Source organism: Ochotona princeps, chromosome 12, assembly GCF_030435755.1.
Source record: "Ochotona princeps isolate mOchPri1 chromosome 12, mOchPri1.hap1, whole genome shotgun sequence".
NCBI lineage: Eukaryota > Metazoa > Chordata > Mammalia > Lagomorpha > Ochotonidae > Ochotona > Ochotona princeps.
Window position 1 is genome coordinate 13920470 of NC_080843.1, and position 27672 is coordinate 13948141.

A 27672-nucleotide genomic window follows, 5' to 3' on the forward strand; every position below is an offset into this window, starting at 1 on the left:
TACGTTTTTCTATGAATTTTTTAGATCCATTGCATGGATGGATTTTAAAAGCTTTTCTGCACCCTAGTAAAACTACCTCTTAATTGCATTTTTCCACAAACTCTTTGGAATGCCCTCATAAGAGCAATTAGCATGTTCAATAATTAAAATACAGCTATCCACAATTTCTTTTTTTCTTGAAACTTGACTTATTTGGCTTTTAGTATTTCATTTTTTGGCAAAAGACTAGGTGTAGAAAAACATTTCTCTTTTCTAAAAACAAGAGCCACGCACTGCAATAGATGACAAGAAACTGCAGGATCAGGCCCGCTAGAGGAGTGATCATAGTTGCGTCAGCCCTGGGCATGGATACTGAAACTAGACAAGCCCAGTCTAAACATTAATTAGCTTCAGTTGATTTTTGCTATGTAGGCCCACATGGTTGTGTCTTCCAAGAAACTGTAAAATCCATATTTTATGTGAATTCTCTCAATCTTGAAACTCCATTTGAAATCTTCAAGAATCTATGCCAAAGAAAACATATCTATGGGTCCATCTGGATGACAGTTCACTGGTTTGCAATCTGGCTTAGATTCAGATTTCTGACCCAGTGGGAAGTATTGTTCGTGTATTTCTACTGAATAGTTTTCTGTCAGCCCCTTTCCTACATCCACCTCATACCACCACATTTCTTTTCCCTTTTGGAAAAAAAAATGCTTCTATGACATATAACTGTCTGGAGTATAATACACCAATAAATAAATTTCATTGTGAACCACATGATAAGGGAGTTATGTTTGCTGGGATTTAGACTGGAAAATGAATCAGGATATATGCACTCAGATTCATACACACACAGCGAGAATTTTCTTCTTTCAGTAAAAGTTTCAAGGGAGTTACTATTCATGAAATACAGATATATTGGCAGTAAATGAATGCCTTAGGTTGAAAAATATTCATAAGATATAATTTGAAAAGAAATAGCAGTAATTACTAACACAGGAAAATGCATATGATGTTACAATTAAGAAGTAGAATGTACTATTAAGTATACAGCATGACTCGACAATATGAAATTATATGAGAGTTATACTAGAAACACAAACTTTGGAAATCAATTACCTGTTGCTGGTGGGATTTAGGATTATTTGGTTTACTTCATTGTGCTCTTTTGCATTTTTCAAAAACATTTTTGGATGAGTATCTATTGATTTTATAGTCAGAATAAAATCATTTTTCTGACCACCAAAAGAAAATAAATAGCCAGATTGAAATCCAAAAGACAGTTTTGCTTTCATTTTCCTTATAATTCGAAGAGGAACATGTCTACTTATATTTGAGATTATTCCTTAGATTAGATTACCTCCCCATTTCTCATTATCCCATAATCACAACACAAATGGCCAAGAGAGATATCCTACACATCCAGGACACAAAAGTTTTATAATTTATGAAACGCTGGACACATCAGAATACTGCTGGGAAAAGAAAAGCCCTATTACCGAGAAAAAAAAATAAAAAAGGGATCCACCCAAATACAATTTTCAATCTGAATTCTATCTACCTTTCTAGCCAAAATGTCAGGGTACTTTTTTCTCCTTTCCAAAATAGATATTTCTGATATTTTATGGAAATAGTGTCATAAATATTTTATATAGCTCTCTTCTGCCTACAAATGCAGCAGTAAATCACAAGGTTTGTCTTCTCAAGCAAATGTTTTCTTGCCCACGCAGTTGAAATCTCCTCAGCCCAGCCTCGAATTTGAGCAACAAAATCCTCAGACAGAAAGAAGATCTCTGAAGAGTGCTTGGTTCTCTGACATTCTAGAGCAATGTAAAATTATGTGCTTCTTATTAAATATTGCCCATTTCTGAAATACATTTCATTAAAGTAAATGCTACTTCACGTCCTGATGCGTTTTTATTAAGAAACTGTGTTTTTTTGAAAGCCAAGAGCAAATCAAAGTTTTAAGGCTCATTATTTATAAATGGATATATTTCTCTAGCAGGGAAGCGCTTGGGTACCTACCAGAACAGCATTAGGCCTTATGTTTCCACAGTTCACGCACTTTTAAAGTTTTAAACTTCAGTGAATGAGTATCTTGATTACAAAATGTCTACATAAAATACCCAAAGAAAACCTGCTTTCCTGATTTTCTTACATACTGTGAACTGAAGAGAACAAAAATTCCATGCAAAATTCACATCACTCTAAGTGTTCTATATGGCAGTAGTATTTTTGACAGGCAGCATGTCCCTGAAAGGGCAAAAATACACTTAAAAATTCCATCTATGCAAGCCGAATAATTATTGCCTGACGCTAACTAGGAGTATCTATCGATTTAGGCTACATTTCAAAGAACCCCAAGGTTGCTGTTATCCTATTATTGACCCTCTGAACTGGCTATTTGCTTGGATATTTGGGGACAGGAAAAAGCAGAACTGCTATACTGTGTGCGATATGTATAGGTTTGTATTGTATATATTTAGGGAACTGTGTGTATTTCTATATATGGGAATCTGCAACTGATTGTGCTTGTGCAGAATGGTATTAAAAAATGTACATGAAGGGAGATAACAGCTGGTAACACCAAAGATAACATGGGAGAAAAATCTAAGGAATGTTATAATAAACCCCCTACTGTTCTTATAAACAAATATCTGTACGACCTAACACCTCGTTTTTAAAAATACTGGTATGTCATACTCCCTACATCAGCTGTGCTTCACCAGTCAGCACTATTAATGCGATATATCTGTCAGGCTTTATTAAAATTCCTTTTGATGTATATAGTGGCTCATAAACTTCTACAATGCTCTGATAGCACATCAGGGAACGTCCTTATAACATTGAATATCTGACGATGGGACAATAAAAGAGGAATCCTCCAAACTTTCAAATCTGGCCGATGATATTGCATCCCCTGCTCTGTGTCTTGCCTTTGCTCTGAGCAAGCTTTTTCATGTGGAAGTATTCACAGTGTGCCTGCTGTTCAAACCTTGCTCCCCAGCATCTTCAGGTGGAAACAGCATTCATGTGTTCAGAGATGAATACGCAATAAAAGAAGGAGCATTGTCGCCAGGATAAACTGTCACGTCCATTGTTCTCTAAGAAGCCATTGTAGAAGCAGCATTCTTTGAGTTACATCAGCAGAGTCTCATCCTTGGGCTTTCTTTATATTTGTGCTGTACCCTAACTGGCACACCTCACCAGTGGATGCTCCCTGTTAGTAACACAGATGTCTTATCTACTTGTAGCACACATCTTCCAGAGCCCCAGAGGAGCCCTTGTCTATGTGCGACATAAGCAAAAAAAGCAGACATGTCAATCAAAATGGATTTACTGAGTGCCCACTGTGGTTGTAAGTACAGAGAATAGCCTACAGTGAGAAAGGGCTAGGGCGGGAAGGCACAAGAAGGGGTTAAGAGAGGCTGAATATAGAAAATGATCAAAGCCTAAAACACCAGTAGGATCAGTCCAAACACGTTGAGTCTTTCTCTATTCTTACTATTCTGGACGAGTGCATCTCAAACCGTTTCTAGTTCAAATTATCTGACTAGACTTTGATTCACTGATTTCCCCTAAATGTCTTGACCAGAGACTTGTCCTTCTGAATGTAATTGATAGGGACGTAATTCAGACGATAGGACGCGATTGGTCAGGCATTGATAGGGACGTAGTTCAGACGATAGGACGCGATTGGTCAGGCATGTGCAATGACGGTCAAGGAAGTCTGCAGGGCATGTTGTGCACGTTGGGGAAATGTAAAATTGCTGGAAAGATATTTTTTAGATGTCCTGAATGATAACACCTGTTAATATCCTCTTAAATAAGTAGGGTCAAAGGAATTAACTCTTAAACAATTCAAGTCACTCTACTCAAACTGTGCTTGCTAAACTTATAAAAGCACCATTGTTAGCGCCAAAATGCTATTTTCTCTGCCCTCCCAACATTATGTTTCACTAACAGTTGATACTACACATTTCCTTATTTCTTAATATCTCTCTCCTTTAACTTGAAGGTACCTTGGTTTTCTGGTTCTTATCATTTACTTCCTCTTTTAAATCCTGCTTAAATGTGTAACTCCTTGATATTTCATCTGATCCTGTTCCCTTCTTTCTCTAGCAAATGTTGTCATCCGTTGCCAGCAAACATTTATTACCCTAGTAATTCTCCCTCCAGTAATCCCACAGACAACTGTTACTAAAGTGAAACAGAGCATGTGCCAGAAACTGTTGGATGTTGGAGATAAAAACTGAAAAGACAGAACCAGACACCTCTCCTTTGGTCAATTACAACATCTTGCCATTTCAGTATCTGAACTCCATCTCCCGCCATCCAGTTTTTATCCTCTCTGTAACCATTTTTTCTTAAGGAAAATCTGGAATTTCTCTTTTGAAAAATCTTGGCCAACCACCCTTGCTTGTGCAAAGCTATTCAAATTTCTGTGGTTGAAATACCGTGATCACACTCTGGTCTCTTCCTCAGACAAACTACAGCCGTTCTCAATCTAACTCTTTGCACATAGTGGGCATTGGTTCACAATCTAACTCTTTGCACATAGTGGGCATTGGTAAGAAAGCCATGTCTTTCGTCCCCCATCTGTAAACCCCTCCTCATTCTTTCATTCTGTTTCTACCTACTCACTGCTCTAAGGTGCCTTCCCCAATTTACCAAGGGAAAGAAAAGATGTATTTCTTCTGGTCCCTGCAACACTTCATCCACAATCCTATCATTGTTGTGATTGTTTGCACTGCCTTCGAACACATCACTAAAAGGCAGTGCCACTCACTGTCATTGCCTTTGTTTCTTAATGAGTAACACCTTCTACATAGTAGGTCCGTGCCTGTCCCTAAACCCTGGACTGTGCCCATCCATAGGAAGGTTATCTTTGCCATTACACAGGCAGAATAGACCTGCACAGGATCATTCATGAAGTAGTGCCCACTCAAAGGTCCAGTGAAAGACTCTGGGGCTGGTCAGGTTGCATCACAAATGCCTGACCATCCTCTATTCTACATTCATTGCCTTTGACTTTATTCCTAAGAAATTTCCAGGGCTTGTAACTCTGCACACACATCATTTATGTTCAAACATCTGCTCTTCTACTCAATTCTGCCTGTCTAACATGACACTCATAGTCTAGACTTTCTAATCAGCTGCTAAATATCCCTGCAACCATCAACCCATGTATCAGACAGCTTTACCCCCGAAAGCTTTGTGTGTACCCGGTTAATGAAGTATTTATTACACACCTCCCTCATTACAAACTGATACTACTTTGTTCTTTCCTTTCAATCTTTATGCAATATCTACCAAGTACTTACTTAGTCTGTGTATGTCAACAACTTTCCAACAGTATTTAATGCACAAAATGCACTGAACAAATATTTACTGCTCAAACGGAGCTGACTCTCTACAAATTTTTTTATAAAGATCCATATTTGAGTCAGATGAATGGTGTGACTGTAGAGGACAAAGATTGTGACTTACAAGTAAAATTTTGTCAGAACTGTGACTTCTAAGTATTTTATATCCACGGTACATTTAGACAAGGTTAAGGAGTCCCTTAACCTATTTCTTCAGTGTGAACAAACATTTAAGATTGGACGTGGTGAGAGAAAAGTGTTTATTTTAATGGAATTCTCACAAAGATTTTAAAATAAAGTAACATAACTCAAGTTGTTAGAGACAAGCTATCAAGCAATAAGTAAAGGATACACACACAGCATTTCATGTGTTAAAAATAAATGACTGTGGGCCTGGTGCAGTAGCTTAGTGGCTAAATCCTTGCCTTGCATGCCTCAGGAACCCACACAAGGACTGATTCTAATCCTGGCTACTCTACTTCCCATCCAGCTCCCTGCCTGTGGCCTGGGAAAGCGGTCGAAGACGGCCCAAAGCCTTGGGACCGTGCAACCACACGGGAGACCTGAAAGAGGCTCCAGGCTCCTGGCTTCAGTTCGGCTCAGCTCCGGCCTTTGTGGTGGCTTGGGGAGTGAACCAGCAGTCAGAAGCTCTTTCTCTTTGTCTCTCCTTCCTTCTGTATTTCTGCCTTTTCAATAAAAATAAATAAATCTTAAAATTAATAAAACAAATGTTTAAAAAACAGCTTCACATTTCTCACTTTTTGCTCTTCTTAACCACTTACAAATTCATATATCTAGGTTATAAATTTTTCAAGATAACTTGAGAAGAAAAATGTAAATCCTTAAATCAAATCAATCGAATTACTTAAACTAAACTGGGACCTTGTCTCTCACTTGTGCAGACGCAACTACAATGTGTCCCAGGTCTGATTCCCAAGGGGGAAATGTTCTTTTCTTCTTCTAACCTTGATCTTCTTATACTTTTGGGATTTCAAGTGCTTATCACATTATCTGTACTGTGTTAAAATTCATACAGTTTAGCAATTGTGGCTTTTAGTACTTACATTACCTTATTATTTTTATCATTAAGTAATTATATCTGCAGTGTACTTTCTAAACAGTGCATACAGCTTTGGCACTAGGCAGCAAACATTTTATTTATGCTAACTTAAAGAGGTCAACAGAGAAGCACTGTTGTAATTTCTAAAGGTTTATTTATTCTTTCTGATATCCAATACTACTGAGGTAATCTACACTGAATAATCATCAGTTTCTGAACAGAATACACTTACAACAGAAAAACTATGGAAAAAAAAAAACGGGTTTCTATTCACCTAAGTCCTTTCCATAGACTTTTTCATTTCTAAATCACTACACAAAAATTAACTCCAATTCTTTAAATTGCCACAAAAAGGAGCAAAAGCAGTTATCCCTGTGATAACTGCAACGGGTGGTCTTATTTTACGTCTTAAATCTCTTCTCTGAATCCAACAGCTAAATGGCATGCCACTTGTCTCATAAAATTAGCTCACAATAAATTCAGAATGGCTTGTTGCTCTGACTATAGAATGTCCTAAACGGAGATATTTCACAGACCTCATTCACCAAATTTGAGAATAAATATTTTTTTCAGCTTCATAGTGCATCCAGTGCACTCACTGAAAACTGGCTCTGACCATTGCTTCCTAGATGTAGATTGTTAATTCAGAGCTGTACGCTCAGGTGGATGAGCCACTTTAGAGGCTCTTCAAGGTCAGTTGATGAAAATATTCCAGTCCTACAAAAGAGTAAAAGCCATATCTTCACTTTAAAGACACACAAGGATGAAAAATTTTAGATAGAAAAATAGGTAAGGGCAGGAGCAGAGCAAGCAGGTCAGGATGCTGCCTTTCAAATGTCATCCCAAGTCAGCAACCATGAGTCCCAGCTGCTCTCCTCAGCTTCCTGCTAATGTGTCTGAGAAAGCACTCCCAACACGCACACGCACGCACACACACACACACACGCACACACGGAATAATTACGCTAACAATCACTGCAGGAAGTCCTGTGCAGCCCTCTTTGATCACACCCTGAAGCCTCAGACCCAGCAGTAACAACCGTCTGACTTGTGCATTGATTATATTCCAAAGTTCCTTCAGAGTTTTACTACTAAATTACATCTTGCTTAGCTTTGCATTTTCTGAACATTATCTGAATGGTGTTTGTATAAATGATCACTTGTTTTTCTAAATGAGGGCTCTTTGCTTCATTTGTGATTATTTCTCTGGCTCCCTTATTTTCTGTGTTCTGTAGCATGATGTGTTATGCAGAATTTACCTTTTACACAGATGGAAAATGTGTGACATTTTCATCCTTCCTGTTATGGTAGACAATGCTCCTTTGCACCACTTTCTACATGTCCAGTGGCACACAGGGGTATCCATCTCTGCAAGGGGTGGAACTGCAGTCTTGATTTGCACATCTTCAACCTTACAGATGTTTGCAGAGTCCAGTCTAATGTGAGCAGTGCATTTTGTACTTTCCCCAACAAAGTGGGAAGGCTCCTTAAATTCAACGTCATCTCAACAGTTGGTAAACTCAAAAAGGACAATTAACACTGAAAATAATTTTCGGCTCATTGACCATGCATATTCACTCCACAATCATACAATGATCCTAACAGGAAGAACTTGTGCTATCGGTACTTAAAGTAAATTTGCTCTATCCAGAGACTGGAAACAAGTCTGTAACCACAAAACAGCAGCATGCATTCTCAAATTAATTCTGTACATGTTCACAAACTAGTCATTCTGCTCTTACAAGGAAACTCCTCCTGTAACAATATGACAAAATATTTGTGTCAAACTGCTGTGTTTTGTCAAGGAGGTAAACATCTAGTCTAAACAATTAATTAAAAGGCATTAATGATAACTCCAAGTTTTAATAAGTCACTGTGAAAAAGAAGAGGAGGAGGAAGAATTTAAAGGGGAAATTTGCAAAATATCACTCAGGAGATAACACTACTTTGTGGAACCTGACTTGGGAACTTCACTGTAAACTCCTCAACTCCTCGGCTATCATTTCACTGACTCTAAATCATGCAGTTATTAGAGCACAGGAAGACCTATCATTTATGCAGGACTTAAACTCAATACAGATCTCCTCCACTTAATACACTTAGTTCCATTAATATTGTATGTGACCGTATGGATGCTGAAACGCATTGTAGCACCAGTAGATGTATTTCTAATTTACTCATCCATAGACCATTTGGTTACTATTAGGCAAGAAAATTTCTTAGCAAAACATTGAAATCTTTGACTCATACATTATTTCAGAAATAAAAGTTCAGCTTCTTTTTAATCAGACATGTTCATTCTTATTCATTCTCTCTCCCTCCCTCCCTCTTTTTCCAAAGATAGTATCTACATATAAGCCTAAGATTTGTAATTTGAGTTGATTAGGGCTAATGAAAGTTCAGATCTGGTAAAACTTTCATAGAGCAATTATGCTTCTACAATTACATGATCCACTAACTGTGCCACACAGTCACATTCCTTGCACAGCAGGCCCCGGTGCAGGCCATCCCAGGTTGCCTCGTACCCAGGCAAGTGTTACATGCCTGGAAGAAAAGCAGCCAATAGCTGGTGGACATCCTGGGCCTGGCTAATGCCAAATTTGTCTTAACTACATCAGTGTGCCAGTATAATTGCCTATTCTATTTATTTTATTTTATTTTAAAAATATGTGGTTGAATCTGGAGCCACAGTTCCCCAGCCCAACTCAGGCCAACCTGTGCGAGCATCATTTGGCACTGCAGGCCCCCAGTCTGGCTTGGGCTGGCCTGTGTGAATGCCATTTGGTGCTGGGTACCCCATGCGTTGCCAGGTACAGAAACTCTGGATTGACCAGGGAAGGGGGCAAAGGACTATTTGGCAGAGAGGACCACTGAGGGAGTATGTTGCAGGTGAGAAAGGACGTCTGAGGGACTTTCATTGACACAGCCACTGTACTTGCTGACTGTGGAATGCATGTGTCAGAACTAGGCCTTCTCAGTGGCTCAGATGGAGCAGTGGACAGCATACTTAGATGCACACTGAGGATATGGCAGTCCATCTGGGGCCTGAAGAGGACATCAGCTAACATATAACAGATAATGGAGGTCAGAACCAATTTGTCTACTATCCCAGCCAAACACTGACATCAAATATCTAGATGAGTGAAGACTCTGAGGTGGACTATGTCAGCCAATAAACCTTGGAAGGATTACATCATCCTTGGAGTGCTGAGATTAACAGCATTTCAGAACTATCAAAACCACTTTAGCAGAACCCTCAGAGCATGCTCCACACTGGGGACCCTGGGATGATAGCAGTACTAGGTACTGAAGCGATTGGAAGGCTGGGTTTGACTTCTCCCATTATCTTCCTCCTTTCTCCAGACACAGGAAGAAGAAAAAAGAAAATTTATAAACAATGATCTTGCCCACTTTCCCTTATTAACCCTCAACCCTTCCCACTCAAACTATATAAACATCATCAAAAATAAAATAGTACTATAAAAAAGCAGCAGCAGAAATCCTGACGACCATAGCCCCTATCACTTCTTCGAAGATTAAACAAAAAGTCATATCCCAGTGATGGCTGCTCCATACAGGAGAAAGTGCTAAATCTGTGTAGACAAAGACCTCATAACATACCAAGGAGAAGCACCATCCACAGAGCTCTTAAGGCCACATTCTGAGCAAGAGACTAGAAGCTTCTTTGCCAGCAGCTTTTGCTGGAAAATGTCCTCTTACTTCACCAGAACCTTCCCAGACAACCTTCTATTTATCTAAGCATCATCACTACTCAGGCAGGATCCATAAAAATTACCCAGAATAATTGCATGTGTCGTTGCATGCCTTGAATGTCTGACCTCATCTTTCTCAGTGGCAGATGTTGTTCTTCATCAACAGCGCAGGCTTTGATTGGCCTCCATGACTGTACTTACTCTTGGTTTCCCTCATTAAGTCAACTTCATTTAAATTATTGTTACAACAGGATATATCTGCCCAAGAAAATATGGAATACATGGCTATTTTAGATGTTTACCCATGTTTTACATACTCAGACTCCCTTCAGGTGATCACATTTGCTCTCCCTATACCAGCTGGCTAATTTCTTATTAAGCATGTTGTAGATATTCAAGAAACCTTACAGTTGTAGGAACTTCATATTAGTAAAATCCTCTTCATTAGCCCTGCAAGATCACCGAAAGAATTACCTTTGTACATATTTTAATAAATTCCTTAGAAATCCATCATTTGGAAATGGATTGTATATGAAGTGGATGGTGGAGTAACAGATTAAGGTAAGTGTTGGAACACCTGTGTCCCATATCAGCGTGACTTGTTCAAGTCCTGGTCACTTAACTTTTAATAAACTTTCATGCTGCTTTGCCTTCAAAAAGCACCACATGATGGCTCAAACACTTGGGTTACAGCCACCAGTAGGAGATGGGGTTCTGGGCTTTTGGCATTCACTTGGCCCTGATGCATGTACTGGGGACTGAGTCTGTAGATTAAAGATCTCCCTATGTCTGTCTGCCTTTAACATGAAGAAATTAAACAAAATACATTACAAAAAAGCTTATAAATAGTACTATAGAAAAACATTTTAAGGTATCCATGATTGTTATGCTAAGACATAAACAGTATGATCCATCTTGGAAAAAAGAAAACTTTATAGGAGGTAATATCCACACTTATGAAAAAAGTATTGTTGACACTGGCAGAGCCCTGTAATAAAATAGTACTCTTTTACCATAATCTTTGTACAAACATGACCTTCTCGGGGTGACGTAATGCTAAATTCCTGCTCTGTATTGCTCCCACATTACTTCTCCCAGTAGTCATCGTTCAGTTTATCTGTAGGACATCCCTCACACCTGGGCAGCCTCGTCTCCTAAGAGAAGTTTAATGTCAAGGAAAAGCTTAAACAGTGCCAGAGGATCCTCCATGCAGGAAATCTCCCGTGTGTAAAGAGAGCAGAGAAGGATCCCTTGTTTAGAGACATTTTCCCCAAGCAAAGACCCCGAAGTGGATTAGCGATTTCTCTTACTCATACGCCCAATACAATATATGGTATGGAATTAGAAAGATAATGGATAACCGAAATTTTTCTGCCACACTGTATACTAGGTATCCATTTGCAGTCTTTTTAATCCATTTCCACAGGTGTCAACAAAGGCCTCTTTTTTGACTGCCTTGACAACACGGGAGGAAAGAACAAGAAATTCTGGGTGCTGCTTTGATGACCGGCTTGTCTCCACCTACAGACTGTCACCTTGACTTTTTAAGAATCATCATCTGTGAGTGTCCCAGACGGGTATAGCATTCTTAAGAGTATCAGAAACGCCAAGTGTCAAAGGCGCAAGACATTTACCTTTCCTGATTAAAATTTGCTGTTAGGCTGCCAATGAATATGGATATTATTTTCCAAGTCAACGGCAGCTGCTTGAAATACTGCCTTTCCACATATTAAGGCAGCAAAACAAAAGCAGAATTAAGTTTTTACCGTTGGGTGACTCCTCTAAGAACAAGGACCCCTATAAAAGTGAATTTTTGCCTCTTTTTTTCTTTTATTTTTTAAGAAGCAAAATATTTGTTTCGATAGCAGAGTTAAAGAAAGCCAACTAGAAAAACAACACGTGTTCAATTACCTTGGAGACTCGGTTTGCAACTTCTCGGCCCACGGTCAGGCCCTGGACGAAAGTCCGGGCTGCAATGAAGGCGCGAGTCACTTGAATTTTCAGCTTCCGGGGCACGTCGCCGAACGGCTTCAGCTGGTCCGTGTACTTGCTCACACATTCCAGGTAGTCCTCGCTGAAGTGATACTGAGGGTTTATCAGCTGAAACATGCGTTCCAGGAGCCGGGCCCAGAAGTCGTTGAGCATCTCTTCAAGATTCACATTGCCCCCAGTGTAATATCTTTTCAGCTCTGTGAACAGGTCCTGGAACACTTCTGAATTCTGCATGTACAGCATTCCATAGGTCCGTACAAACATATCATTGAGCGACTTTTCTGCATTCTCCAGGAGTTCTCGGAAAAATTCTGCAAACAAAAATCAGTCATAAATTAGCAACATCTAGAAAATCTAGAAAGCCTGAAATATTGATTGACCTGAAATGCAACTGCATTTCTTATTGCTTTTTTTCTTTATTTGAAACACACACACATGCACACACTGGGTAAAGGGGTACAAATGAGAGACATTTTCCATCATTCTTCCCTCTCTAAATGCCCACAGAGAAGGGGCTAGAGCAACCTCAGCTCAGGAACCCAATGGTCAAATTGGATATCCCATGTAGGCGGTAGGGAGTTAAGAATTTTAGCCATCACCTGCTGCCTCTCAGGGTGCCCAACTGTAAGAAGCTGGAGCAGAGTTGGGTATCAAACTCGAGGACCTGTGCAGTGACATAGCAGGTGATATCACTGTTTTTGTTGCTGGTATCACAAATGGGTATGGGTTCAAGTTAAGCTGATCTACATCCAAACGAGCTCCCTGCCAGTGCACCCGGGAAAGCTGAAGTCCTTCCAAGTTCTTGTGCCCCTGCACCTATATAAGGGACTGTGGTGAAGCACCTGGCTGTTGCCTAGCCCAGCCATGGCTGCTGTGGTCAAGTACAGAGTGAACCAGTGGTTAAAAGATATTTCTCTCTCTCTCTTTATTTGCAATGCTAATTTCAAAAAACAGATAAATCTCGTAAAAGTAAAAAAAAAAAATCATGTTCAGGGTCCTCAGATATACTTGACAAGTGTTCCAAACAATGTCTTAAGTAATGCACTAATTGTTTGTTTCACAATTGCTATGAATGGGCATTTTTATACCAAAAAGAATCTTCTAATGAAAGTATTACAGAGCAATGAAAGCAATATTTTAAATGAGATTTAAGATTCACCTATGATCTCTGACCTAAGTCAGAGAATAGAGGATGCTATGTTTCCCATTTTAAAGATCTGTTAATATTAGGCACTTATTATTTAATATACATTCAAAATAGCTCAGTTTAAAAAACTAAATTTAAAAAGTTTCATCTATTGATAAATTTCAGAATATCTTAGGTTTGATAAAAATTTAAACTAGGTTGCAAATATGCACAAAGCATTATCAATAACATAGTAGCAAATGCATATTGGCAAATACATTTGTTTCATCTTGTTTATAAATTTGTCATAATACTAAATTAGTTTAAATTCTCTGTAGTGGTCAATGAATGTGTGCTCAAATTAATGCATTAGGGTGCTTTCTAGTTTCTATATAGCAATCAATTAGTAGTGTTCAGAGATTTACTAAGCAATTAATGTCATATAATATGAAAGTTACAATGAACACACGTTGGGTGGTCATAATGAGACAGCCATGAAGTAGCTTTGGTTATTGTTATAAATATGATTGATCATATATAGAAAGTGAAAAAGTGGTGCGAATTGAGCTTTATGGTTACATGAAAAAGTATATACCAGGAAACAAACTTTTGTATCCTGCGATGCACTTGAGTTAGTATCATCAACCTTACTGGTTCTCATGTTATCCCCTCCCAGAAACGCTTCATGCATAGGACATCTATGCACTTACAGAAATGGGCATGGAAAAGCAGCATTAGCTTTTATCCCATATGGGGAATGTAAGTTGAAGTGGAGAAAAAGTTAAGGATAGAACATGCTTTGGAGTTGGTGTATCGAGTCCCCAACAACAGAGTGGTGCTTCTACATGTCTCCAGGGCTCCTTTTTCTGCCCAGAAACATGTTCCTGCTCAGAAATGCAAAGGCAAAGAAAGTCTTGGATACTTTGAGAACTCTAAGTAGGAATTAAACAAACAAAACAAAATTCTTCTTTCTGAAAAGCTGGGGCAGGGTCTTTCCTAAAAACAAAATGGAAAATGTAGTGAACCCTGTGGGTTCCAGGGAAGCTGCTTGGTGCTAGGTCCATTTCAGCCACCTGGGTTCTGTTTAGGAAAGAATTTCATAAGATGTATCTACAATAATTACAACCATTTTATGTTTGTTTTCAGATAAAAGCTAACAAAAAGGCTTAAGAGGCCTCTGTGTATTTGCTTCCTTTCTTATGATCAAATAACGCTTTTTTTAAAGACAGAAATTCTGTTGCTGTATTGTCAGTTCAAAAGTCTAGATTATCTAAAAGTCATGGTTTATATATCCTGCATCATTTTGTTCAAATCTTAAAAATACAGTTTTAGTTTTCATTAAAGTAAGGTGAGTTTAAATGGTACTAAACCCTAATCTTCAATTATATAGTAATGGTAAGCATTGAACCAAACAGGGTAACATTTTCAAAACTGCTTAAGATTATCAAAAATTTTATGTAAGCTGTATGTTGATATTACCTAAAATTTTATTAAAATCCAGAACTTATTTTTTCTAGAAATACTACCATTTATCCTAAAGATAGAATCCATACTGACTTTTAAATATCAATGTCAATGTGTTAAAGTGCATTAAATCTTAGCCTTTTTATCATAAATCCAAGAGCAAAAACAGGTTGGCCTTGATCATATAAAAATGGGATCAAGTGTTTTATAGATTGCAAAAGAAGGCAGAAAAGCATGAGAAGATCACTCAACTGAAAAATACTAATATAATGAAACTAGAAAGCAGATTTTAATCATGGAATCTGGGCAAGCTATTCACTATTCATTTATCTTCTTTTGAGGTCAATTATTTTGTTGGATTGAGGAATTAAAGCTTAATTTATTGAAAGTAGAGGACTGCCTTTAACAATGAATAGTCAGTAATAAAAAGTATGGCCTGGATTTGCAAAGAACTTAGAGAGAGAGAGAGAGAGGGTGTGTGCGCGAGAGAGAAAAGCCCATTTGGTCCTCAATTCTCCTAAGACTAGAGCCACAAGTGTTTGTGTCCAGAGATGAATGTTGACTTTTCCTCTTGCTGAAGGTAGTATTCCTTGGGCTTTTTCCTTCCTGACAAAGAAATTCGGACAGATGGGGCTTTTGTGTACCTTGGTGGTGAACAGTGAAAATTAGACTGTCTACCACAAGAGGATTTTCTTACATCTAGTGTTCATGCTTGAATACAGAAACCAAGCTACCATATTTATAAATGAATGCAGCTCAAGAACACTTCATTACCTCCAAGCTTTTGTCGAAGGGTGTACCACTGTCTCCAAAGCCTGCTATTGGTTTCTTCTGTTCTCAAAAGCTGAGTTATTACAATTTATTCAAGTTATTATATGGCTTACTGGTTTTATAACAAAAGTTAATATTTGTTATTGAAACACACTAATGTCCCAGCCAATTATGACAAATGTCGCTACCCCAGGGTGCATTGATCTTCGACCTCCTGAGGAATGGGGATGCAGGGAACTGAGCAAAACTAATGTCCTCCAAAACTAAGTATGCTCGTTTGATTTCCCAAAGGTCTACAGACTTCCGTCTTTTGAAGGTTAACTCTGAACAAAATACTTGATGAAAATGGCTTCTCTGCAAACCAACATAGAAATTTAGATGACCGTTATCTGAGTCATTTTGGTGTTGAAGCATTATGTCCAAATAATAACATTTGAGTGAACAAAATGCAAAAAAAATGCAAAGTCAGAGAAAGTATTCTAACTCTAACCTTTTGTTTAATCAGAGGGGGCAAAGCTCGCATTGAATTAGGCTTGCAGCCAGCAAAAACCCTCATCTGCAAGAAACAGCTTGGCTGAAAGAAATGCTATTTGATTTTTTTTTCTTCTCCCATCACAAAATATACATCAAAGGTGGTTGCTTAGGGCTCAGTTACACTTCGAAGGTGCACAAAAGAAGTTTTCCAGCCAGCATTAGCCTCTGGGAGGATTTTATTCATCTAGAGGGGAGATCTCAATGCAAACATCTGTTTGCTGCGGGGCAGACTGCCTCAATTGGGAGAAGAGCCTTGTAGATAAAAACCACCACTGTTCCAAAAGCAAGAAAAATGGCTGTACGATGCTGCCTGATCATTTGGCAAGACCTCTGAAGGCACAAAACTTGCCTCCTAGGAGCCAAGAGGTGCCCTAAGGATATCTAGAGTCTTCAAATGAAGCCTCAGATGAATGAATTGAAATGTAAGGTGGGACACAGGGCCAGAGGGGCTAACAAATAGGAGTGAAAAGATTAGGGGAGCCTTCTAGGAACTACAGTCTACACCTAAAACAACTAGAGCCTTTCCTATTCAAGCCAGACACAGTGTCTTATTAATACTCTGAGATGCTTTGAGTACCACGTAGCTTCTTCATTTCTTATTCTATCCTTATGTTCTGCATAACACTCGTCACTGAGAACTCATTCGAAATCAGTGTTTCAGGGGTTGTGGTGTGGCTCAGTGGATTGAACCACGACATACGACACTATCATTGAGGCTGCTGGCTTCTGTCTGGTTACATTCTTCCAACCAGTGGATGGAAGAAGGCTTACACTCACTCTCTTTTCTAACTTTGTCTTTCCGATAAATAACTTTTTATAAAAATGAATGTTTCAGGATGGCGGAGTAAATATTTGTAATGACAGAATGAAGTCAGTGCAACGCTTTGGCTACCACCAGTTAGAGCAAATTTCAGCCAGACACAATTACAGATAAGGTATGTCCTACTGTGGGGTTACTAAATGTACTTCCCCAAACACATACACATAATGTGTGTTTGGTTTTTTTTAATTGTTTTTTTAAAGATTTATTTTATTTTTATTACAAAGTCAGATATACTGAGAGGAGGAGAGATAGAGAGGAAGTGGAGCTGCCGGGATTAGAACCAGCGGCCATATGGGATCAAGGCGAGGACCTTAGCCACTAGGCCACACTGCCGAGCCCAATTGTTTTTTTTTTTTTTTAATCGTCTCTAGCTGAAAGCATACTAGGTCAGTTTGGTCAGCCCAGCCAGGATTTGGGTAAAGAACGCCATTGAGAAGAGGCTCGTATGGAAGATAAAATAGTTCTGACAGCTGACATATCCTTTAAAGGCTGAGATGTACAGACACTCAATAAAGCTGCCACCCTGCTATGCCCTGATATTTTCATGGTTGGGTAGGAGTATTCTCATTCCATATATACCTTCCACATTGGAAGTTTCCTCTTTGGAGCTCTGTCTCCTATTAGGTTTGCCTCTTATGCAACCCTCTGATGTGGCCAGCAGGTCAGTGGAGGAAGATGCTCAGGACTACCTATGCTAGATTGGATTTCTCAGGTGAGATGGCACAATTGCCTCTCTTGTCCCTCTTTCCAGGAGATGATATCTTACAAGTCATTACAATGGATGCAGTTCAGGGTGTCCTTGTCACAAGCAGCACTGTTCCCGGCAGGTAGTGGCCTGCGTGGTCCTCCAAAGCTAGCTGCTGCTGCTGTACATGAAATGTCTCATCCTCATCACCACACTGTGAGCTGCATCGTTATTCCTGGGGGACAAGGAGTCGGGACAGAGTGCTGTGCTGTTCAGCCTAGGATGCAAGAGGCATCCTTGCCATCTACCTGATACACCCTCAAGGCACAATGTTCCCTCAATAGTGACGAGCAAAATGTCTCAAGAGACTGTCAAATGTCCTCTTGGGGACATAAGTTTTCTCACTCCTTACTTGCTGAAAACTCCCCTACTACTGATAAATCCCACAAACCTGGAAATAGAACAGAAGGATACTCTGAGAAAAGGCCAGCAAATTCTAGACGACATCAACACCACAATTGATTTACAGTAAAATCTTAAAGAGTTATGTATGAAGTGAAAGAAACTGAAATTATTTATTTTCATTAAGATTTTAAACAGAATGTTTGGTACTGGACCCATGGTAGAGTCTTAAAACATAGTGAAGCATGAATGATTGAGTCTGGATGCATGGAAGTTTGTGAGCACCCACTGAAAAAGCTCCTGATTCCCTTTGGTAAAGACTCTTCACAGACAATGCTAGCTTTGCGGACTCATCTCAGAAAGAAAAACGCTACAAGCAATGTCTTCACTGATTTGCTCTCTGCATATCCCCCAAATTCTTGCACAGTTCTGCATGGTTATTCATATGCTTCCAAGTTCTAAGATCACATGCATCTATACAAGAACAAATGCTAACATCAGTCCCAAAACACACTGGTTCTCAGGACTGCTCTGCCAGACTTTACCCTCCAAACTCTGCCTTTCCTATATCACAGTCTGTCTTCATGAAAGCCCGGTGCAGGTTGAACTCAGAAAACACTGGTGTCTTACCTAGGCAAGTTTCCTACATGAAGCCTTTCTCCTTTCAATAAACATTTTGTTCCACTGAATAAACTACTGAGTTTTGTTCTGTTGCTTTTGATAAATAAGGCTAACCTATTCTTTATTTCTTGATAATATAGGTGAAAGAAACACACAATTATACACGGGAAAGACTGATAGAATTATTCTAAATAGACATCCTACTATATTATTTTAAGCTTTTTTGAAACATCAGTTGCATTTTTTTTTGTCTAAGAAATGGACCTTCAAGAATGTACTTTTTAAAATTACCGCATTGAGGTTATATATCATTGTATTACAAATAACAGCTCACTCCAAGAAAAAAAGACAGAATGTGTAATTACTTAGAGACGAGGTTACTAAAAACAAAAACTCATCTGGATTTGCCACTTCTGCCTCTGTTAATCCCTACTTCTCTTCCTTTGTATCTGTGTCCTAAATAAATAGGCTAGCACATTATGTGCATTCCGATCTGGCCAGTCAGTTCTTCCTAGGGCTCAACAGAAACATATCTGATATCCAAGTGATCATGCAGAGCTGTATGCATGCATCTCCTCTGTTTGAAGGATTATAACCAATTCCTGCCCATTCAGAGGTGCTGCTCCTTCCCCTACCCAAACAGATTGAAGATACAAAAAAGCAATAAAATAAACGTATTATTCTGTTAGTTCTAGGTGTAAAGATATCAACTTAGAAAGATTTAAGTTTATTTGCAAGGGAGAGAGACAGAAAGATGCAAGAGCTAGAGGCAGGGAAGGAAAGAGAGGAGAATCTGGAGAAGAGGAGGAGGAGGAATGGTGAGAGGAATTCAGAGAAGGAGGAGGAGGAGAAAAGGAGAAGGGGTGGAGGAGAGGGAGGGAGAAGATGAATGTCTGTTTCCATTCATCTTTTCACTGCTCATATATCCACGCTAGCTAGCACTGGGTCAGACTGAATAGGAAACTCATCATTAACGTCTTCTAAGTGGCTGGCAGGGACCAGCAGCTATCTAAGTTACTACTGCTTCCTCCCAGTATGAACCTTAGGAGGAAGCTGGTATTTGGGGTAGAGCTAGGGACTCGAACTCCAGCACTCCAGCACACCATGACCAGCCCTAAAGTGATATGTGAACCACCAGGCCAAATGCCCACACTTAAATGATGCGATAAATGAGACAAATTTCAAACACGCTAGAGGCAGTACTATAAAGCTGCCTGACTTCTACTGGGCAACAGATACTGCTTTATACATTGTATGCAAACCAGCTATGAGTGTGCCCAGTATACAGATGAGCAAACCAGGGCTCCAAATGATAAGCTAGATCCCTGAATCAGGATGCAACCCAGAGCCTCAATGCTACCACACATAAGAAATGATCTATGAAGCAAAAAGATAGAGTAGCTTTGTAGTTTCAAATTATTTCTATGTGATTTGAACAATTAATGGGAGATTATAAACTGCTAAGTTAGTAGATAAAAACCTATTTTAAAATAAATTGTGAAATTCATTCTAAAGTCATGTATAAAATATTTATCAAAATGATTTTCATGTGTGATTTTTTTTGTACTAAATGCTAGTTAATCGATGGAGATAAGCAAAGATCATAGGCTCTAATGCCCAGTGTTGGTAGCTTTTCTTACAGAGATGGTATCCAAGGTGACCAAACCAGTCACAAAGTAGGGCTTATACCTACTTATACAGGCCATTGACTGGCCCAAAAAGGGATTCTAAAAGTGCCTAACTAGAAATGTACCTCACTCTATGATACATGTACACATGCAACATATCATATGTATGCTTTTATAATAAATATGTTATCAGTCATTATACATGTAGGTGAGTATATTAGTATATCCAAATCAAGTTATACTTACATACAAATCATATTTTCATACCCTGGCAATATCTTACTTAGGTCAAGGATTCGGTATATAGGGAGCTGACATGGTGGTATATTAGGACAATCCTCTGCTTATGGCATTAGCATCCTATATGGACACTGGTTAGAAACCTGGACACTCCACCTCCCAGACCAGCTCTTATAAGACTTTGGCAAAATAGACTCAGGCTACTTATCCTTGAAGGAATTGTGAGCATCTTACATTTACTTTTTAAAAAATGTATTCATTTTCATTGGAAATTCAGATTTACAGAGAGAAGGAGAGACAGGGAGAAAAGATTTCCCATGTACTGGTTTACTCCCTAAGTGGCAACAATGGCTGGAGTGGATCTAATCTGAATTCAGAACCTCTTTTTCCAGATACTATGTACAGTTTATCATTGTGATGACAAATAACAATCACCAGAGACAATGGGCACCTCAACATCGTAATGTACGAGCAGGTGCTTCTCTGGTTCTACTGATCTAATGAGGAGGACAGTGTGTGCTTCAACAGTGCAGAATAACTACAAAAAATGCTGCCACTTTCTGATATTGCTGGTGGACAATCTATGTACTTTCTTTATTAAGCATTCCCCAGGCCAAAAGTCCAAAAATACTGTAATATTATTTAAGTGCTCTAAATAAAGCTAATTGGAAAACCACTCTTTGGAAAATCTTTGATAGTTTAAAGCAGGGATTGGCCTACAGCCCACTACTGTAAGTTGTGTGCACCAAGAGTGGTTTTCCTTTGTTTAGGCATTTAGATAAAACATGCGCAACACAACATAAGGAAATGTCACAGAGGTCTCATGTGGCATTAAATATCAAAAACTTTGGGTATGCAAAGACTTAAGAAAAATGTTCTCTCAATTTCTGAAAGAGCCATTTGAGATCAATTAATTGAACAAAATAAATTATCTTTCGTGTCCTGTATTAAGGAGGACAGTTTCCCTATTTGTTAAGTAGTAGAAACAATTGTTTTTTTCTATATTTTTTATCTTGCAAGCTTGACTGTGCTGATAGGTTTTTATCCCGTTTATCTCTGCACATTTCCCTTACAAGACAAAGGAAATCCAAAAGTAAAGTCTCAGATTGCTTACATGATTTAGAAGACTTGTTTAACTTCAGTGATTTTATATTTCTCTAAGATTTGGCTTGATTCCATCGAGAATTTCATAAAGCGACTATCCTTTAATAATAACGCAATATAGAAAATAGTGCAGAAATAAAAAAAGGCTATAAAAAATGACACCTTACTCTAATACTACTTTAAGCTGGCAACATTCAGACTTTTAGGATTTCTTTTATAATGTTTGTTCCTTGATAATAAATGAATATAGAAAATTAAGGCATCTTCCATAGTCCATATCTACAATGTCAGGAACACTTAAATGGGGAATGATAGGCTTACGACTGTTCATGAACGACTGTGCATTGTAATAGAGGGGAAGTTGGGGTAGTGGGGAGGGCCGAGGGGGCAGCGGAAATCCCAGAGCCGATTGAACTGCATTATAAAACAACAACAAAAAGGAAGAAGAAATTAAGATATCTTTAACATCTTAAATAACTATCAAAATCATTAGAAGAAAAATACAATGCCTGCCCCCAAATAAGGAATTATTTTTTGAAAATTATAATTGTATTAGCTGTTAAAATACATAAAGTATGTAATTCAGAAACTACTTACTACATTAATTTAAAAGTAAGTTGTACAATATTAGTCCCATGTGTGTTGGGAACTTTTACATATAAAGTAAATCTAAATAAGTTGAAACATACCATTTCTGAGGAGATATTTCCAACTGGAAAATTCAGAATTAAATGGTGTAATAATACTTTTTAAAAATAGTACATTTTTAATACAAGGTAATTTATTGTAATGGATTGCTAAATGAATTAAATAATGATATAATAATGCATTTTAAGGCATTATTCAATTCAATAGCATCATCTTATATTTTTTCCAGTTTGTTTAATCTACTTGACTAGACATTTCCATGAAGAAATTCTTAATAAAAAGTCATCAGTTTGAAATTGCAAATGGTCATTAAAGACAATCAATGCTTTGAACCAAAGTCCTTCAATTTAATCCCATTAATGTAAGTCAGCAAAAGACAAGAAACACCAAGAAAATGTTCAGAAACTGATGTGTTATTCAATTTAAGAATGGAAAGTTTCCTGGAAAGCACTATTATGTAATTGGCTGATAGAAAGAGATTTGAAGCAATAAAGCAGTTTATAGAAATTGTTGATTTCAGATTTCACAAGGTTAAACTTTCTCTGTACTTAGTGATCCTTTACATATTAAACTGATAAGTATTTCATTGCTTGGAAGGTTATTTTGTCCCAACGATATCTTTTACAGTAAAAAAACACTGATTAGGCCATTTGTCACTCTTGAAGTGGTGTAGGTAAAGTCTTAATTTCCAGGATCTTGAATTGAATTTAAAATGTGCTGATGGTTGCTGTTAGAAGCAAAAGAATATTCTGAGCCTCTAGACTATATGGCCATCTTACCCAGAGTCTGAATGTGAAGCTGAAAACTGAGATACTCTGCCAGTTCACTTTTGGTACAGCACAGCGTCTTGACAATAACTTAGACAGAAGGCCCAAAGGTCTTGCCCATACCCCTGCTTTCCATTTTTGGGAAGACTGTTAACCACAGCATGGGATCCATGTTTAAATAAACTGTGCACCTAAAGCATAGAACTCATTAAAATATAAAGTTATTTCCATTTTTTTCTCCTGAATTGAAAGAAGTATTAGGCTTCCAAACGAGGAGAACAGTTGTGTATATTGCATGTATATTACTCTGATCCAAAATCCCATTCTTGCTCCAGTTCTTGGTTCACTCTCCAAATAGTTATTGGGTAGGAGATCAGACAGACCCTTTTCAACATCAAATTCTGGGATCTGGGGACATGTCTAGTTTGTAGGTTAAAAAAAAAAAAAAACAGGTGTAAGGGCCTAATGCTATTGTAACTAAAGGCTGTGTTCAGTCTATGCACAGTGAGGAGAAACACCAAGAGAATTTTACTCCTTCCTCTCTACTGAGATATTCAATGGCTTTCAAGCTAAGTCTCTTCTTAAAGTCACTCTTTTTTTTTTATTAATTATTTTGCATTATGTGACAGTTTCATAGGCTCTGGGAATCCCCCCATCCCTCCCCACGCCCCTCCCCCCGGTGGATTCCTCCGCCTTAAAGTCACTCTTAAAAAATCTGACATGCGGTGTGGGCAACATTACATGCTCCTAAATGTGCACTGTGAACTACATGAAATTTGTTCACTTAGTATAAATAAAACAATGGTAAGAAATCTGGCATGCCGAGGTCAAGAGTCAAAGTAATCAAGTCATGATCTCTGTGAATGGGATCTGGGAATCCGTCCCTCTGCTAAATCTCCCTAGGCTCTGGTAAACACTATCGTACTCTGAAAGTTCCTGGTATCTTTTTATGTCCATTCCACATTATAAAGATCATAAGACTTATGATTGTGCCTTGCTTGCCTTTCTACTTAACATAAATTCTTCCAGTTCCATTTATTGTATAGCAAGTAACAGGATTTCTCCTTTTTAATAGATGAATTGTCCTCCAGTTTACCTATGTATGCTATCTTTGCAAACTATACACCTTATGCTATTATGACCCAGAATATTTGTACGTAAGAAATTCAAACATCTCAATAGCAGAAAAACAACTCTTATAAACCCAACTGATAAATAATCGACCTCAACAGATTTAAACAGACTTTTCTTAGTGGAACACATACAAAGGGCAACATGTACAAGAAAAATTATTCAATTAGTGCTCAGCAGTTACTAGCGAAATAGAAACCAAAACCACAATGGGATTGCATCTCATTTCAGTTAGAATGGATATCATAAAAAAGACAAAAGGTAATCATAGCATCCAAGATGTGGCGAAGAATGAGTGCATAGACACTGTTGGTGGATATGTAAATGAGCATAGACACCACTAAAAGCACTATGGAGGCTTAATGAAACAATTAAAATGGAAATGCTGACTCAGTATTCCCACCTGGATATATATCCAAGAAAAAATAAGCCACTATTTTTAAGACATCTGCCGTATCATGTTCTTACACTATGTTATTAATAGAGAGGAAATGGAATCAGTGTTATATACCTATCAACTGATAGATTTTATTAAAGTGTATCAAATCCATCATGCTCTTTAAAGAGTCCTTGGGAGTTAATCCTAAAATCAAATTATGGGTTAGCTACTACCCAAGGAGTTCTCACTTACTGGGTAAAACTTATCCACAACAGTAAGATGAAGTTACCATTAGCACGTGTTTTTCATAAGGGAAGCAGATACACAGTAAACTTAAGTGATTTCTAATGTACACATCCAATAAATGACGGAATTAAAACCCAGACAGTCTGAGGCCTGGTATAGTGGCAAAGCAGGCTAAGCCACAGCCTGTGATGCTGGCATTCCATATGAAAGCTAGTAGCTTTATTGCTAATCCAAGTCCCTGCTAAAATACCTGGAAGAGCAGTGGTGATGGACCCAAGAACTTGGTTTGCTGTCAACACACATGGGAGACCTGCATGGATTTCCTGGCTGCTGGATTTCACCTGGCTCAGTTCCCCCTCAGGGCTATGGCAGGATCTAACCATTGGATAGAAGATCAATCTCTGTTTCTCTCTCTTTTTCATTGTAAATTTGCCTTTTAACAAATAAATAAGCCTTTAAAAACTAGACATTCTGGCTTCAAGTACAATATGTGTAAGAGCAGACATAAATTCTGGGAAGTGAATGCAATTTAAAGATCCACTTTAACAAACATACTGCACTTTCATAAGCACTGTGTTTGGTGCAAGGGTTTGGAAAGGGTCTAGTCAAGCGAAAACTCCTGAAATATGATCTTCAAAGATTCACAGAAAATTCACCTTTACCATCCCAGGTACTTTGAAAATTGCTTACATAAAAAAAATCCAACAGTGTTTAACTAGTACAATCTCACCTCTGTAAAAAAATTTATAAATGTACAAATTGAGAAAAATAAAGTTACAATACTTTGAATATACTCCAAAATACTATTGAGAAACAACCAACAATACCTTAACTTAAAGTAGCTAAAATGCAGAATGATTTAGTTTTGTAAGCCACAATGGGAAATCAAACAATTACAACAACAAAAAAAGCATCAACAAGGCAGAAAACATAAAATTTGCTCAAAAATCACAGACTAGATTAGCGAAGTACCAGGGAATGGAATGCGGGTCTCTTTACTCCAAATTCAGCAGTTTCATGCTGATTACTTAAAAGGACTTAAATTAATAAATAAAAGAAATAACTAGCAGTTTGTAAGGCACAGCATGCTGGCTGTAAAATAATGATCCCAGGAAGGCTAGGTAATTATTCATTGATAATAAGAACATCTGTAGTTTTTGTATTTTAATGGATGCTTTTTAAAATATAGATAATTTCTATTTATTTCTGGATAGAGAAAGGGTTTCACAAATTGATGTGATCAGTAGCCAATAGAATTCCATTACTCATGATTACAGATGTCAGCCAACACTAAAGGAAAAACAACATCAATGCTACATTTAAATGGTTCTACAAATTCAGAGTTGTGATCCATTGTATCTAGAGAGTATTTGGTGGGGATCTGATGAATGAGATGATTAACTCTGCAGTTCTGAGAGCCTTTTCTATGAACAATTAGACAATAATAACAAAAAATGAAGTCAAGGCATCTTTCAAGTACAGCTAGCACATTCCACACTCTCGAAATTTTTGTACAGAGCTTAGAAATGGCATAGCCTACCAAGTCATGTCTTAGAATCACATCACTCAACAGGAAATGCTTAGTATGATAAATGTCTTCAATTAAAGGCAATCAGTACGCTTTTGGTGAATAAAAAAGAACAAATATTCTGGTACAGATATTGCATGAGATTTAAGGTACTATTCTCCAAGACTTAAATGCAAAGCAATGTTAGCCTAATGTTGACCTAAATTTGTTTAGGGTTGATTAAATTTACATTGCCAGTCATTTGCAGGATTCTACTCCAAAAAAAAAAATCAGAGGCACAGGTCTCACATTGTATGTTGGCTATTTGAAAAGACAGCCATTTGGAATGCAGTAAAGATAATAAGAACCATTTAAAACATTGTATGAAGTATCAAACACTGAGTGCCAAGACATTTTATGAAATTCTACAGTGTCCTGATTTAAGTTTACAGCAAAGTTTCAAATTATATTTCATTTTCTTAATTGTGTAATCATAAGTAAAAAGCCTTATGTAAAGGATATGCAGTTGATTTTTTTCAAGATTCATTTTATTCTAAGTTGAAATGCAGCTACCCATCCAATAGTTCACTCCTCAAATGACCACAATGACCAAAGGTGAACTCAGGAGCCAGAAGCTTCTGCCAGATTTCTCACATGGGGCGGGGGCCCAAGGCCTTGAGCCAGCCCTTGCTGCTTTCCACACCATAAAGGGAGCTGGACTGGAAGTGAAATAGTTAGGACACAAACCAGTGCCCACATAGCATATGGGCACTGCAGCCAGAGGATAAGCCTACTCTAATACAGTACCAGCCACACCATTTAAATAATTTATATGTATATATGTATATATATGTGTGTGTAAAATATATATAATATTTAATACACATATACATGCATACATGCATGCAAACATACATACAATGTATTTATGGCCTGGGAAAACAGTGCAAAGTGGCTTACCTGCTTGGGGCCCTCACACCCATATGGGAGACCCAGAATAAGCTCCTTGTTCCAAGCTTTAGGCTTGTTAGGACCATTCTGGACAGTGAAAGGGGATGGAAACAACTGTTTCTCTTTTTTCTTCCCTTAACTCTGCTTTTCAAATCAATAAAATAAGTATTCATATAATAATAACAAAACTATCTACGACACTGGCTTATTATTTTACCCCCATGGTGGGTGTTTTATATTGATTTGCTCTATTAGTCCTATGCTTTAGAGAGATGATAGCTTCCTCTTTTTCCCCAGACGCAACCAGGGGAACTTTTCAATCATGGCTGAAATGAGGGTTAAGACAGCTGTGCTTTTGGTCAGGCAAGAGACAGTTATTTCAAAAGCCCAGTGATATAGCCTCTGAACAGCATTCCTTTGTTTTTATTTTGCTTCAAATATCCTGACCTGGAAATAGGTAGCTGACGTTGTATATGTGACTTTGTGCAACCCCACTTTCCCCTCTTTATGAACTGCTGGTGAAAATGAATGT

The 27672-nt window shown here is 38.0% G+C and overlaps 1 protein-coding gene across 1 annotated transcript in view; it reads right to left on the bottom strand.

Annotated features, from left to right (window-relative positions):
* Positions 1-27672, bottom strand: part of GPC6 (glypican 6) — a 1040817-nt gene that overhangs the window by 509839 nt on the left and 503306 nt on the right. Inside the window, exon 3 of the mRNA XM_004577405.3 lies at positions 12033-12424. Coding sequence (XP_004577462.2) covers positions 12033-12424 — 392 coding nt within the window. The remainder of the gene's footprint in view (positions 1-12032; positions 12425-27672) is intronic.